A 15454-nucleotide genomic window follows, 5' to 3' on the forward strand; every position below is an offset into this window, starting at 1 on the left:
ACTATGTCACCCTTGGTAGAGTGCCATGGCATCACAGCTCACACCAACCTCCAACTCTTGGGCTTAAGTGATTCTCTTGCCTCAGCCTCCTGAGTAGCTGGGACTACAGACACCTGCCACAATGCCTGGCTATTTTTTGGTTGCAGTTGTCATTGATTGTTTAGTAGGCCAGGATCGAGCTTAAACCCGCCAGCCTGAGTGTATGTGGCCAGTGCCCTACTCATTGAGCTACGGGCGCCCAGCCATGGCCAAGGCATTCTTGAGGAAGGTGGAGAGTCTTGTGGCCATCTTGGTCTCAACAATAGCCACTGAAATCCTCTAATTTTAAAGGATTGCTTGAGTTTTTATTTAAACACTCTGCATATTAAACTAAACACAACTGTGGGATACATTGGCCCAAGATAACAAATTTGTGACTGTTGTCCCATGTTGGGGTGCCACAAAACACTTCTGAGCCCCCTTAGTCTCTGTCTTCTCTCCCTCTCTTTCAAACCCATGTACTTTAGAATTTCAGAAACAGGCCAGGTGCAGTGGCTCACACCTGTAATCCTAGCACTCTGGGAGGCTGAGGTGGGTAGATTGCTTGAGCTGAGGAGTTTGACACCAGTCTGAGGAAGAGAAATATTCTGTCTACTAAAAATAGAAAAATTAGGCTCGGTGCCCATAGCACAGTGGTTACAGTGCTGGCCACATGCACAGGCTGGCGGGTTCAAACCTGGCTTGGGCCAGCTAAACAACAATGACAACTGCAACAAAAAAATAGCCAGGCTTTGTGGTTGGGCGCTTGTAGTCCCAGATACTTGGGAGGCTGAGGCAAGAGATCACTTAAGCCCAAGAGTTTGAGGTTGCTGTGAGCTGTGATGCCATGGCACTCTACTGAGGGTGATAGCTTGAGACTCTGTCTCAAAAAAATAAATAAATAAAACTAGGCTTGGCACCCGTAGCACAGTGTTTATGGTGCCAGTCACATACACCAAAGGAGCCAGGTTTGAACCTGACCCAGGCCAGCTAAAGACATTGACAACTGCAATAAAAAATAGCCGGGTATTGTGGCAGGTGCCTATAGTCCCAGCTACCTGGGAGTCTGGGGCAAAAGAATCACCTAAGCCCAAGCGTTTGAGGTTGCTATGAGCTGTGGTTACAGCACTCTACCAAGGGTGACATAGTGAGACTCTGACTCGAAATAAATAAATATATAAATGGTGGCACCTGTGGCTCAAAAGGGTAGGGCGCTGGCCCCATATGCTGGAGGTGGCGGGTTCAAACCCAGCCCGGCCAAAAAAATAAAAATAATAAAAATAAATAAATAAATAAGTAAATAAAAATAGAAGAATTAGCCAGGCATTGTGGTGGGTGCCTGTAGTCCCAACTACTTAGGAAGCTGAGGCAGAGGACTGCTCAAGCCCAAAGAGTTTGAGGTTGCTGTGAGTCAATGCTACAGTACTCTACCCAGGGTGACAGAATGAGATTCTGTCTCAAAAAAAAAAAAAAAAGGCTCGGTGCCTGTGGCTCAAGCGGCTAAGGCGCCAGCCACATACACCTAAGGTGGCGGGTTCAAATCCCCAGCCCGGGCCCGCCAAACAACAATGATGGCTGCAACCAAAAAAATGGCCGGGCATTGTGGTGGGCGCCTGTAGTCCCAGCTATTTGGGAGGCTGAGACAGGAGACTCGCTTGAGCCCAGGAGTTGGAGGTTGCTGTGAGCGTGATGCCATGGCACTCTACCCAGGGGGATAGCTTGAGGCTCTGTCTCAAAAAAAAAAAAAAAAAAAGAAAGAAAAAAAAAAGAATTCCATAAACACGAACAGAGGCAGTACAGTATAGTCTTCTCTTAAAAGACAGTAGATCTGGGTTCAAAACCTGCTACTTTCTAGCTGTGTGAAACCTCTAGCAAGCTACTTAACATCTCTGTGCTTTGGTTTATTAAAATAACAGCAGTGGGGGTAGGCACGGTAGCTTACATCTGTAATCCCAGCAATCTGGGAGGATGAAGTGGGAGGATCACTTGAGGCTAGGAATTCAAGACCAGCTGGGGCAACAGAGCAAGGCCTCATCTCTATAAAAAATTAAAAGATTAGCCAGGTGCAGTGGGTCATGCTTGCATGTGGTAATCCCAGCTACTTAGGAGGCTGAGATAGAGGATCACTTGAGCCCAAGATTTCAAGGGTGCAGTGGTCTATGATCATGTCACTGCTCCAGCCTGGGTGACAGAGCAAGACCCCATTCTCAAATTACATATATATATATAAAAAGTAAGAGCAGTGAGAACTCAGAGGAATGGCATCTAGTTATGTAACTGGAGAAGGTGGCATGTAAACTAGACCTTAGAGGACTGGGGGGAGGGGTACATCTGAAGGCAGAGATTGGGGTCAAAGGGCAGGGGCAGATGGAATAGAGCAGGCTGAGGGAATGGTAAACAGTTTAGCTAGATCAGGCACAGGGTTCTTAAGGATAGTAGGCAGCAGTGCAGCAAGCAGAGAGAGGGATTAGGAGGAAGATGTAGTGAGGCTTGAATGCCAGGTCAGGGAATCTTCCTGGCATTCAAGACTGGCATACAGACAAGGAGTGTGTAGAAAAAGAAGTGGGGGAAGGGGTCAGGGCTGGGAGTAAGGTAATGGGACACCCACAAGGGCACCTTCCAGGGCCTGACCTAGAGCATCTCAGCCATCCACACAGCCACGTGCACAGGCAAGCTGGAGTATTTGTAAGTATGTGTATGCTCTTTGAATTCTTGCTCCTCATTGCCTAGCACAGTGCTGGACACACAGGAGGGGGAGATGCACAAATGGAAAAACAGGAAGATATAATGGAAAGGAGACAAATGGATGGGAAGATGGATGGACAGGAAAACGGATGAGCAAAAGCTGGGTAGATTGAAGGAAGGTAGGATGGATGGAAGGATAGATAGATGGAAAGATGGAAGAAAGGATGAAAGGAAGGATGAACAGATGGATAGATGAAAGGAAAGAAACATGAAGGAATGGATAGATAGATAGACAGATGGGCAGGTGGATGGATGGACAGATAGACAGATGAACAGATGGGTGGATAAATAATGGATGGATAAGGAGACAAGAATAAGGGAGAAAGAACTAGTCGGTGGGCAGATGTAGAGATGGACTAAACCAGAGAACAGACTGATGGATGGGTGGATAAATACAAGGATGACATGATTGGTTAGAGGGCCACCCATACTGTGGTGCCCACACAGGCCCCCTCTCCTCCAGGTTATATTCCCTGCAGTAACTGAGAGGTCTTGGCTTGAGGCCACCCATGTGCCGCCAGACTCCTACCCATAGTGAAGACCTGGCCTACATCCTCAGAGTCGTTGGCAAGGGCCCGGAAGTAGTGGATGGCCAGAATGCTGTAGAAGACGAGGCTGTTGTTGCCAATGTCTGCATCCAGGGCCAGCACCTGGATCAACTCCGAGCCCATCTTGGCATCAGTAGCCACCCCTGTAGGAATAGGCAGGTGGTGTAAGTGGCAGGGGAGGGCCACCTCACACCCCATGCCCAGACTCCAGTCCCTGCACCTGCAGTGTACTCAGCCTTGGTGAAGCGTGGGGGCTGGTCGTTGATGTCCTCTAGCACAACGCGCACCTCCTGCAGAGTGAGGTCAGCAATCAGATCAAGGGCTGCGGAGGGTCCACGGGGAGGGGTCCAGCTGCGATTGCTGGAGGCCTTGACGATGAAGGAGAAGACAGCTTCTCGCTCCCGGTCCAGGTCCCGTAGCACCAGTAGACGTCCGTCAGGCTGCAGATGGAAGTTCTTCTCTTCGTTGCCGGCTGAAGGTGGGACCATGGCACAGGGTGAGGGGGCAGAGGCATATTGGGTCATTTCCAGCCTCAGGGTAAGCAGGGCACTAACTCCGTCAGGCCCTACCTGCGATGAAGTAGTACACAATAGCATTGGGGCCCTCATCTGCATCCACTGCACCTGTCACGTTGCCTACGAGGGTGCCACGTGGCGAGTGCTCAGGCACTGTCAGCAGCTGGTACTGCGGGCTGCCTTTCTGCAGGGGAAAGGAGACGCTGTAATAGGAGGCCAAGGGAACGCCTGAGCTCCTAGCCCCTGCTCGGGCCCTGGGCAGTGACTTTGTGGGGACTGAGGGCGTTTATTGTCCATGTATTACGGGGTGAGAAGCAACCTTGGTGGGACAAGGGCAGGGTCTGGAGACCTGAGCTCTGTCTCAAGGACTGTCACCCAGTATGTTCTCAATGAGGGCAGGGCCGGGCTTGGCATGTTCTCTGAAGTATCCCAGCACCTAAATGAGTCTAAATGAGGGGGGCACGTATGTATTCTTATGTGCATGTACATGTGCGTATACACAAGCTCAGTTTCAGGGAATATCCGTCCCATGTGCACACAAGAAAAAAAAACATGTCAGGGAGTCAGAGTCCAAACAAGAGGCTCTCAGCCCTACCATTTGATTTTATCTCAGCCCCACCTCAACAAATCAGAGTCCATTTTCAAGCTCTGAGTGTGTGCACATGTGTGTACATGTGTGCAAGTACCGTATCAGCTCCATGAGTCCGGCATTTTAGTTTGCTTTTTTTGGCCACTGGTTAGCGTCTTGAAATAGTGCTCCATAGAGCACATGATAGCTGCTCATACAAGTAGTTCTTGTATGACGTGCACGCAGACAGATGTTTCCATGTCTGACACGTATTCTGGTATAGTCCGTACTACACCAGAATTGTGTGTGTGCCTAAGTGTGCTTGCTGGCAGGTGAGTCCCTGTGTGCAACTGGTACAAGGGATGGGCAAGCTCACTGGAGGTCTCACAAAGAGGGGTTCGTTGTCGTCAATGTCCTCCAGGGCCACCTGCAGCGGCTGCATGGTCTCATATGGCACCGGCTGGCCCAGGTCACTGGCCACCAAAATGAGCTGAAAGGGAAGAGCACAGTGAAGAAGGGTGAGGGGGTTGTGGCCTATGGTCCCAGGTGGGCACTCCTGGGGGACTGAATCCCCCAGACATTCCAGGTGGGAGGTCAGGCTCTGCGCAGAGAAAGACCCCTCCTCTCACACTGGGCCCTGCTCCTTACACTGTACACTGCCTGCTTCTCCCTGTCCAGGCGCTGCGTAGTCTGGATGAGGCCGCTGATCGGGTCGATGGTGAAGTACTCCCAGTCCCGGTTGCCTGCAGTCTTCAGGAAGCTGTAGCGCACAGCCCCGTTGAGGCCCTCGTCCTTGTCTGTGGCGTAGACTTCATACACATTGGAGCGCAGCGGGATCTCCTGCAGGCGGGTGGTGTGGGGTGTGTGGGGAGGGAGGCTCCTGGACATCTGGAGTCCTAGCTCCCAGGCCCTGACGGAGCTTTCACTCTTTCTCCTACGGCAGCAACATGTCCTCGCCACCTTCCAGCATCCTGCTTGGCTGGACTGTCCTTGATTCCGAGCATCTGCTAGCTGCTTCCTCCCCCATCCAAGCCAAGGACTGTCCACTGACAGTCCATCTGGGGTCCATATGCTCACCAGTGACCATCTTCCCAGGAGCTACCTCTGTCCCTCCAGTCCCACTGCATAGGTTTAGGGGACAGAAGGGAAGCCAAAAGCTGAAGCTAAAGCCACCCTCCATCCTGTGTTTGTGCTGCTGTCTCTGCTACCCCAATCACAGGAATTCTGGGCATCCCCAAGCAACACCATCCATCCAATGTAGCTACCTGAAAATGGGGGACACACAGGCAGGGTGATATGGTGGATACTACACTTGATCTTAGCCAAAAGCCCGAGAAACAATGACCTGGTGGATAGAACTTGGCTGCCCAGGTCTAGTCTGTTAGTGATTATCTTGGAACCTGGACATGCCTCTTCATCTCTCTAAGCTCAGTCTCCTGAATGCTCTTAAGTCTGAGGTATCAAAAAACCTAATTGAATAAATCTAATTGACCTCTGATAAGGCTGCCTATGGCAAAAAATAAAAAAATAAAAAAAACCCCCAAAATCACACACACACAAAAATGTATTTCTTCGCTTTTGGCTGAAAAATCATTAGCTCAGTATGGTTTCATTGTTTATCTCATTGATCATGATAAGCAGAAGTTCCAAATGGTAGTTCCATTTAATTAATAAAAAGTGGGAAGACAAATAGATAATTACTTAATAAATGCTGGTTGTTCGGGAGACATAGATCTTTCCAAATATGGAGCCTCTGAAGAAAAATCTTAGTACGTGGGGCCTTTGGTGTGGAAAAGAACTAGATTATTATTAATTTATACCTTCCTCATTCTACAGAAGAGATTTAAAACAGCAGACAAGAATAGATACACAATAATAAAATTGAACAAATTTAAAAGATTAGGGTAAAGAAAAAAACGGTCGGCAGGAAGATGGAAGCTGAGGGATGGGAGGAAAAGTGTATACTCTAAGCCTCTGCAGGTTCATTCAAGGTGGGCTGACCACTCTGAGCTCCCTCGTGGGCAGAGCAAAGAAGACTGCTCAGGCATTGCAGATGTGAAACCAGACAGGAGGTAAAAGCAACTCATAAGGTAGAAAAGCACAACATTACTTGAGCTTGGCCCTGGGAGAGTTTTGTCCTGTAGGACCTCAAAGAGTAACAAGAAGGATTTAGAAATGACATTCTGAGGTGTGGAGACTTGCTGGAGTTTGGAGGACAAAGAATAAGTGGGAGACACCCTCACTGTACCATTAAGGAACATTCAGGGCTTGGGTGCTTAGGAGAAAGAGGGGAGGAACAGGAGAACTTCCCCTATCTTTACATGACAATGTAGGAATGAAAGAAGAATTAGAGAGATTCCAGAACCTCAGCCACTTCCCCTTGTTTCTTATTTTGATGCTCGTCTTCACCTCCCGGCTGTCTCATATTTAGTACCAGCAGGAACAACAGACAGACGGAAGGGGTGTGTTTATTTTGAGACAAGAGTGGGGGAAGTGGGTTGTGTTGTCCTTCTCAGTAGACAACTAGAAGCATAAAGTGAGCATTTATTATTATTTTGCAGATGAACAAACAGACTCAGAGAAGTGATTTACTTCTCTGGGCTGGTCAGCAATGGAGTTAGACTCGAATCCAAGATCTTTTGCTACCAGAGCCCGTACTTCTAATCACTGTTTAGTACTGCCCTGGATGGCATTGGGCATGCCTGCTGTTTTCTCTGGCCTGTTTCCCACATTTACCTTCTACTCTCCCATGCCATGGCTGTAGGATGAAGAAGAGGGCTGGATATTGGAAGGGTATGTGGTGGGCAGGATGTCTCGGGAGACAAGAGTACCTCTCTGATGTGGAGGATGGTGCCATTGGGTGGGCGCACAAAGACAGGGCGGTTGTCATTGACGTCGATGACTTCCACCAGGAGCATGGTGGTGCCCCAGAGTGGGGGCTGCCCACCATCCGTGGCCACGACGGTCAGGTTGAACCTCTCGTAGGACTGCAGTGGCCGCTGTGTGGTCACCAGGCCTGAGTCCGTGTCCACATAGAAGGCCTCTGGCATGTGGGGCAAGAGAGTATGGTGTGGTTCTGACTGAGACATCCTTCTCAACCCTCCTCCTCCTGGCCTGGGGCTGTAGGCATGGCAGCCTTCCCCTTATCCCAGGTGCCCAGGGAAGCTACATACCCACACCGGGGCCCTCCAGTGAGTAGGTCAACTCTCCATTGGAGCCTTCATCCTGGTCAGTAGCCATCATGGTGATGACTGAGGTGCCTGCTGGTTCGTTCTCATACACACTTGTACTAAACTGGGACTTGGAGAACTGTGGCCGGCAGTCATTGACATCCAGCACTTGGATCACCACCTGGAAGGGGATCAAGGACAAAGGTTAGGAGAATGATGGGGCCAACTAGGGGGACCCGGTCACACAGGTGTAAGCTTGGGCAGAGGAGGGACAGGCACCTCCTTGGGAGGGAGCTGTGGTCTTCCGACATGTTGGGGTCTGATCTCAAGGAATGTATTTATTTAAATGAAGATTAATATGGGGGTAAATGATTAGGCTACGTTGTTAGTGTTTCTAGGGTAAAGTTCAAGTTCAGCCAGTGGAGCCTTTCTTCCTGGGGGTGTGCTGCACAGCCTCAGAATGGGCCCATCAGGTGAGAGCCTGACAATCCCCCTCCCTCCTCTCCTTTTCCCTTTTCCTCCTTCCTCCCACTTGGATATACTTGTGTCATTCTCTCGTGTAGTTGGTTGTTTTTATTAGATTCCTATTAGTATTAAGTGCACTGGGTCCTTGCATTGACATTCTTGTGATACTTTACTGAGAAGAATGTGTTTTAGTTCCATCCAGGTAAATACAAAAGATGTAAAGTCTCCATCTTTATTATGTCCGAATAGGACTCCATGGTATACATATGCCAAAATTTGTTCATCCATTCCTTGGGTTTCCCCCATGTCTTGGCAATTGTGAATTGATCTGCATTAAACATTCTAGCGCAAATGTCCTTGTGATAAAATGATCTATTTTCTTCTGGGTAGGTTCCTAGTAACGGCATTGTGGGATCAAATGCAAGGTCTACATTTCACTCTTTGAGGATTCTCCATACTTCTTTCCATAAAGGCTGTATTAGTTTGCAATCCCACCAACAGTGTACAAGTGTGCCTCAAGGAATGAATTTCACTCTGGAGCCTTAGTTTCTTTAGCTGTACAAGGGGGACAATAGTATGTCATCTCTCACACACGATGAGGTATGCTAGGTCCTCAGTGCGGTGCCTGGCTTGAGGAAAGAGTCAGCAACTAGAATTGTGGTTAACAGGTAACCCACACCTACCCTCTAAAGCAGGGCCCCCTCCCCACCCACCCACACACTCCTTTGTCCTTGCTACTCTCTCACAGTGGCCCTATAACTCTGGCTCTCATCTCTGGAGCTTAATGCTGGATTGCTGGGATTCCTCCGCTCCCTCAGGACACTGTCGACTGGGATTTGGGTCTGGCCTGAGACCTGTATCCTCCGCTGATCCACCCAGCCCAGGGCAGGTCCTGTGGACACAACAAATTCTGGCTGCTATGATCCTATCTGTCCACATCCTTGTCAGAAGGACAAGCCTTCACAGCAGTGATTTCTAAGATTCCCCTTTCAGTGCACAAAGCTCGTCCCCCCTTTTCTTTCTTTTTTTTGAGGCACAGCCTCTCTGATGCTGCAGGTAGAGTGCTATGACATCATCACAGCTCACTGTAACCTCAAAGTACTGGGCTTTGAGGGGATCTTCCTGCCTCAGCCTCCTGAGTAGCTGAGTCTACAAGCACCCACTACCACACCTGGCTAACTTTTTTTTTTTTTGTAGAATGGCAGGGGGGTCTCACTCTTGCTTAGGTTGGTCTTGAACTTCTGAGCTCAAGTCATCTTCCCACCTTGGCCTCCCAGAGCGCTAGGCTTATAGGCATGAGCCACCCACATAGCACTTTCAAATGGCCTTATCCCCCAGTTCCTCATCACCACATCTGCACCCTCCTTTGCAGATTTGACAGCTGAAGCTCAGAGAGGTTAACTGATGAATGCAGTTTGCTCAGCTAGCAGAACCCCAGGCTTGGGACTCCAAAACTTTGATTTTCTCAACACAGCACATGCATAGGTGACAGGGACAAGAGTCAGGCATGTGTGAGCATGTCCAGGCTTTTCCTTCTACCTGCTGAAGGAAAACTTAGTCAGCTCCTCACCACCTCGCCCCCCCTAGTTTCTGCTGGATAATTAGGTCATTGTGAGGGAGAAGTGGAAGATAACTTCAAAGATAGGAGGCAGAAAGACGAGGGGAGAGATGGAGAGAAAAGCAAAGCTTCGAGGCTTGGGACTTTGGATAAAGAAGGGAAGAGGACGCTGGGACTGCAGTAGGAATGGGGTTGTGAACCTGAACCCTCATTAATATTCTTTAAGAACTATACATTTAGATGATTAGATAATTATAATTAAGTTTGGCTACTGGACTGCATTTCTTGTTCTTTCTTTCTTTCCTGGGTAAAGTGCCCTGCTATCATAGCTCACAGCAACCTCAAACTCTTGGGCTCAAGAAATCCTCTTACCTCAGCCTCCTGACTAGCTGAGACTACGAGCATCTGACATGATACCCAGCTAGTTTTTCTGTTTTTAGTAGAGATGGGCTCTTGCTCTTGCTCAGGTTGGTCTTGAACTCCTGAGCTCAAGCAATCCACCTGTCTTGGTCTCCCAAAGTGCAGGATTACAGGTATGAGCCACCGTGCTTGGCTTGGACTGTGTTTCTTTCAGTGGGACACGATGGCAACACTGAGCCACATGAAGCCCCAGGCTTTATGTGGGTTTCACCCCGGTATGCCTTAGCAGTAGTTTGGCACAAGGGATTTCTTCCAGTGTCTGTTTTCCTAAGCCACAGCCATTGTAACCTACTCAGTCACTCTCTTGCCTTTTCCTTTCTACTACCATGTCTCTGAGGGGACTGGGTGGCTCTACTCTCTCTCCATAGCAGTCACTTTCTAAAGGCTTTGCTTGCTGCCTCCACAACACCAGTTCTTTGTGTCCCTGGCTGAGGTTGGCACCCCTCACCTGCACTGAATTTTCTCGACGGTTGCTAGCTACATCCCCAGGATTGTCTTTGGCCAAGGCAGTCAGGATATAGTGGTCCTTCTTCTCCCGGTCCAGAGATGATAGCACATAGATGTCACCCTGGTAGAAGAAAGTGGCTTTAGGTCCTGTAATCATTCAACAGATATTTACCGAGCACCTGTTATGGCTAGACAGTGTCTGGGGTCTGGAGATACAGCCTCCAGAGAGCTCCCACCCTTTGTTCCCTTATTACCCTAAGCTACCTGGAGATGGGGTGAGTAGCCCAGTTTGGAGCTAACTGTCTGGCCAGGGCTTGGCATATATAGTAGGTGCTCCACAAATATTCTTCTTAATGCCAAGCCAGGACCCACATCTGATTGCTCACATCAAACAGGAAGGAGTGAACCCCACCGAAAGGGCAGAGAGCTAGGAGATATATAGTCAGAGAAGGGCAGAGGGAGGGAATGTCTAATTCCAGATCCAGCAACTGGGGAGGGCCCTGCCTGACCACCCAGCCCCAGGCCACAGGGCGCTCTCCCTACACTGAAAATAGAAGCTTTGAACCAATTAGTAGACATTTGAAATCATCTACCATCTTTTCTCCTGAATTTCTGCTGTTCTTCCATGGGTCTGAGACTCAGGGGAGCACAGGGGATGCCCCCTTTGGCCTACCCTCCCTTCCCCAGAACTGAGTATAGGGCCATGTGTCCAGCAGGTGCTCAAACACTGTGTTCATTTTCTGCAGCACTTCCCATATCTATCTTTTGACAGTTTCAAAAAGCAAGCTTTAATCAGGTTTCTTAGTCTAGAAGGAACATATCTCAGGAGTTTCTGTTCTACAAAGATCTACTTCCAAAGCCTTTGGCCATTTCCTTCCATGTCTGCTGGAACAGAAAGGCTGCAGTCTACAGGATGTCTGCAGCTCTGAGAACAGGGTTTGCTGACTTGGCTAAAGAACCTCTGAGGCTACAGATGTCCAGGTGGCAGGACCTAGAAACATGGGGGTGATTACATTGCTTTTGGCGGCTTCTCAGCCTATGACCCTGGGCCCTTTCCACTTCCAGAACCCAGGCCCATCACCACTCACTGTAGTGGGGTTGATGGCAAACTTGCCCTCTCCATCCCCGAGGCTGTACTCAATGACAGCGAAGTTGCCCGAGTCAGCATCTGTAGCAGTGACTGTCAGGATGATGGTTCCTATAGCCACATCCTCGAAGATGGCTTCCTGGAACCCAGTGGGCAGGGAGAGAGAGTAGGACAAGGTCAGTCCTAGAGCCCCTGCTCCAGCCCTAGGAAATATGGTGCAGGGAACTCAGAGCATCAAGCTGCTCATGAGTTGGGACTCCAGGGGCTTTGAGGTTGGCGGGGTGGGAGTGGAAGATGCCCAGGCCCCAAGGAATGGGCAGAGGCCTAGATCTGGCCTGTTGGGCTGGGCGCCTACCTGGTAGGATGGCTGGTCAAAGATGGGGTTGTTGTCATTGATGTCCACGATCTCCAGGTAGACAGGGATCTCAGCAGCACGGGGTGGGGACCCATTGTCTGAGGCCCTCACGGTGAAGTTGAGCCAGTGTACCTCTTCATAGTCTACAGTCCGGTTGGCAATGACCTTCCCTGAGACACAGAGGAGGCACTGTCATTTTGGGCATTCCTCACTCACGGAAGCTTTCCAAAGCATGAAGAGAAGGTCCTGGAGCTCTGAGGGGTGGGTGTGGTCCTTTGAGGAGGAGGATGGCCAAGCAGCACTGCTCGGTGGCCAGAGGGCTGAGAAGGCCTGGCATCCAGGTGTTATTATGGGGGCTGAAAAAGCTCCTCACAAGCCAAAGGGATGAACATCAACATGCCCATGACCTTCCAGGACACTTCTCTCTGGGCTTCCCTGCTTTCTAAGTCACAATAATGGTAGAAGCTTGGGTGGCAGAAACCAGGACTGACTTTGTCCTATTCTTTCTCCCTGCTCATCGGCCTCCAGGAGGCCAGTGGAAAATTTATTGCAGGTTTCTGGCAGGCATCAGGAGGCTTCCATCCCAACCCAGGACCAGGCACTTTGCCTTTTCCTCTAGCTTGGGCATCTGGGAGTGAATGGAATGCCAGCCACTAACGGGCTGGGGTGGGGTCCCAGTTGGAGGGCGAGAAACAGGCCACCATCCTGCTCAGAGGCTAAGCAGGCAGAGATGTGGGTCCTGTAATCCTCTGCTGGCAGATTTTGAACTTACCCGCTGAGGAGTCTTCTAGCTGAACATAGCCTGGGGGCATGAGGTCCAGTAGGGTGTAGGTAATCAGCCCATTGAGGCCCTTGTCCGGGTCCACAGCTGCCACAGCAATGAGTGTGGTCCCCGGGGTGGCCCCCTCCAGGATCCGCTCTGTGTAGTAGGTGATCCCGAATGGCTTGAACTGGGGCGTATTATCATTAACATCCAGGATGTTGACTGTCAGCTTGGCTGGGATGGGGATGACGGGAGGGGTGCTAAAGTGGCTGGGCCAGGCCTTTTCAAGCCTCAGCCCGGAGAGGATGGCAACATCTCTCAGATCTCCTGGGACTCCCTGAGTGTGGACCCCCCCAATGTTCCAGGCTGAGGCATGGGGCCCTGTCTTCTGGTCTGATCACTCACTCTTACATAAGGGAAGGGCTGAGAGACCTTCATGGAACCCTTGGCCTCTACTGTGCCTGTTTCCTAACCTGCTCAGTGAGATAGGACTAAGATAATCTTTAAGACCTTATATCCCATCTGAATTGTCCCCTTCACATAACCAGTCTGGGCCCTTTATATTCTGAGCTTGAGACACAGAAGAGATGACCAAGTCTGCTCTTCCTTCCAGAAAACACGGGCCTCTGAGCTGGTGAGATAAGCAGCCAACATTTGCCACCCTGAGCCCCCACTGCAGCAGCTGTCCTCACTGCAAGGCAGAGGTGACTGAGCCCATCCCATCCTCTTTCCCCCTGCTCAGCTCTACTCTGGCAGACCCTCCCAGCCTTGCCTTGGGCTGCAGACAGGTGGCCCACGCCCAGCCCCAGAGGCTAGCATGACAGAGTCTGCACCCTCAGTGTGGCATCTCAGGTCAGCAAAGTGACCCTCCCTTGCTCTTTGCTTCCTCTGTGCTGCCCCCTGTGGCTTCCTATCAGGTCATTAAGTTCCTGTCTACCATCCCAGCCACATGTAATTATCAGCTCTTCCCAGGGGACTCTGATGTCCGTCAGCTCAGCCTTTTCTCAAATTCCCTTGCAGGCTTCACCAAGACTCCTCCCTGCTCTGCCCTCGGGGTTCAGATCGCACACAATGCTGGGCTCTGCATCACAACTGCAACCTTGAGCCTCACTGTAGCTGCCACCTTCCAGCCTCTAGTATTTCCTCACTCCTGCCAACCCCTGCAGCTGAAGCCTGTCTCCTCCTGCCCTGATCAGCTCTGAGTAACCTGTGAGAGGTGTCTGCAGAAGAATCTTACCATTTGGCACGCTGACAGAGCGCTCTGGTAGGTCACTGGCATTGTCAATCACCGAGAGAGTGACCTCATAGGTGGCAACCAGCTCCCGGTTCAGAGGGGACTTCACCATTACAGACCCTGTGGACCACACCAAGTCAAGTTCAGCCTGAGAAGAACCCCCTCAATTCTGGGCCCCCCAGGAGTGTTGCTGACCAGACCTCCCAGTCCCCACAGAGGGCAATGGTCCCCAGTGGACCCTGGAAATTGTGGCTGGGATGGGCCCATTACTGCCCACACAACCTGGGGGCACATGGCTCTGTCCTTCACTCAGTGCTTACTGGCCACTGACCTCTCTGGGCAAGTGATTTAACCTCTCTGTACCTCCATTTACTTTTTTTTTTTTGAAACAGTCTCACTCTGTCACCCTGGGTAGAGTACCATGGGATCAGTCTAGCTCACAGCAACTTCAAACTCCTGAGCTCAAGTGATCCTTTGGCCTCAGCCTTCCAAGTAGCTGGGACTATAAGTGCCCGCCATAATATCCGGCTATTTTTTTGTTGTTGTAGTTGTCATTGTTGTTCAGCAAGCCCAGGCTGGTTTTGAACCCACCAGCCTGCGTGTATGTGGCGGCGCCCTAACCACTGAACTATAAGCTCAGAGTCGATTTTTCTTTTTTTTTATTTGGGACAGTGTCTCACTATGTCACCCTCAGTAGAGTTCTGTGTTATCTCAGCTCACAGCAACCTCAAACTCTTGGGCTTAAGCGATTCTCTTGCCTCAGCCTCCCAAGTAGCTTGGACTACAGGTGCCCCCCACAACACCTGGCTATTATTTTTGTTGTAGTTGTCACTGTTATTTGGCAGGCTCAGGTTTGAACCTGTCAGCCCCAGTGCCCTTGCCACTGAGCTACAGGTGCTAAGACTCTATTTTTAATAGAGATGGGGTCTTGCTTTTGCTCTTACTCAGGTTGGTCTCAAACTTCTGAGCTCAAGGGATTTGCCTACTTTGGCCTCCCAGAGTGCCAAGATTACAGCATGTGTGAACCACCATGCCTGGACCCCCTCATTTGTAAAATGGGTATTTATCACATTGGGCTATTTTGAGAATTAGAAAACTTAAATGACTTTCCATGTGTAAAGAACTTAGAATGGCTACTTAGCGCATAGAAAGTGCTATATGATAATTGCTTGGTTAAAAAATGCGTATGTTCAACAATAGTGTGACTGTATTTAACACTACCAACTTTATACTTAAAGATGGCTAAGATGAACTTTGTTATATGTATTTTATTGTAATTAAAAAAATGGGGATACTTTAGGGAGATCAAGTATAAAGGCAGGTCATCACAGCTAGAAGCCCTGAGGGGTTCCCTGGAGGGGACAGTGTGGGACAGGCTGTATATCTCAGGCCCATGCCTATGTCTTGATTAAACGGGGAGTGAAATGGGACAGGAACATTGGCCCACATTAGTCTCAGCAAAGAGTTTCCTTCTCTTCCACCCACTGCTTCCCAGAATCCCTGCCTGCCTTCTTCTGGAACCTTCCAGAAGCTTGGGCTTGGACTGGACAGACCTACTTTG

General features: G+C 49.9%; 1 protein-coding gene across 1 annotated transcript in view; it reads right to left on the bottom strand.

Annotated features, from left to right (window-relative positions):
• The window catches only part of LOC100944044 (cadherin-23), a 31066-nt gene that overhangs the window by 6069 nt on the left and 9543 nt on the right, over window positions 1–15454 (bottom strand). The window contains exons 7-18 of the mRNA XM_023509483.1: window positions 13897–14013; window positions 12669–12893; window positions 11897–12066; window positions 11543–11680; window positions 10456–10575; window positions 7568–7745; window positions 7226–7437; window positions 5043–5234; window positions 4771–4884; window positions 3881–4010; window positions 3532–3783; window positions 3293–3454 (exon numbers count right to left, since the gene is read on the bottom strand). Coding sequence (XP_023365251.1) covers window positions 3293–3454; window positions 3532–3783; window positions 3881–4010; window positions 4771–4884; window positions 5043–5234; window positions 7226–7437; window positions 7568–7745; window positions 10456–10575; window positions 11543–11680; window positions 11897–12066; window positions 12669–12893; window positions 13897–14013 — 2010 coding nt within the window. The remainder of the gene's footprint in view (window positions 1–3292; window positions 3455–3531; window positions 3784–3880; window positions 4011–4770; window positions 4885–5042; window positions 5235–7225; window positions 7438–7567; window positions 7746–10455; window positions 10576–11542; window positions 11681–11896; window positions 12067–12668; window positions 12894–13896; window positions 14014–15454) is intronic.

Source organism: Otolemur garnettii, unplaced genomic scaffold (assembly GCF_000181295.1).
Source record: "Otolemur garnettii isolate 467f Iridium unplaced genomic scaffold, OtoGar3 scaffold00008, whole genome shotgun sequence".
NCBI lineage: Eukaryota > Metazoa > Chordata > Mammalia > Primates > Galagidae > Otolemur > Otolemur garnettii.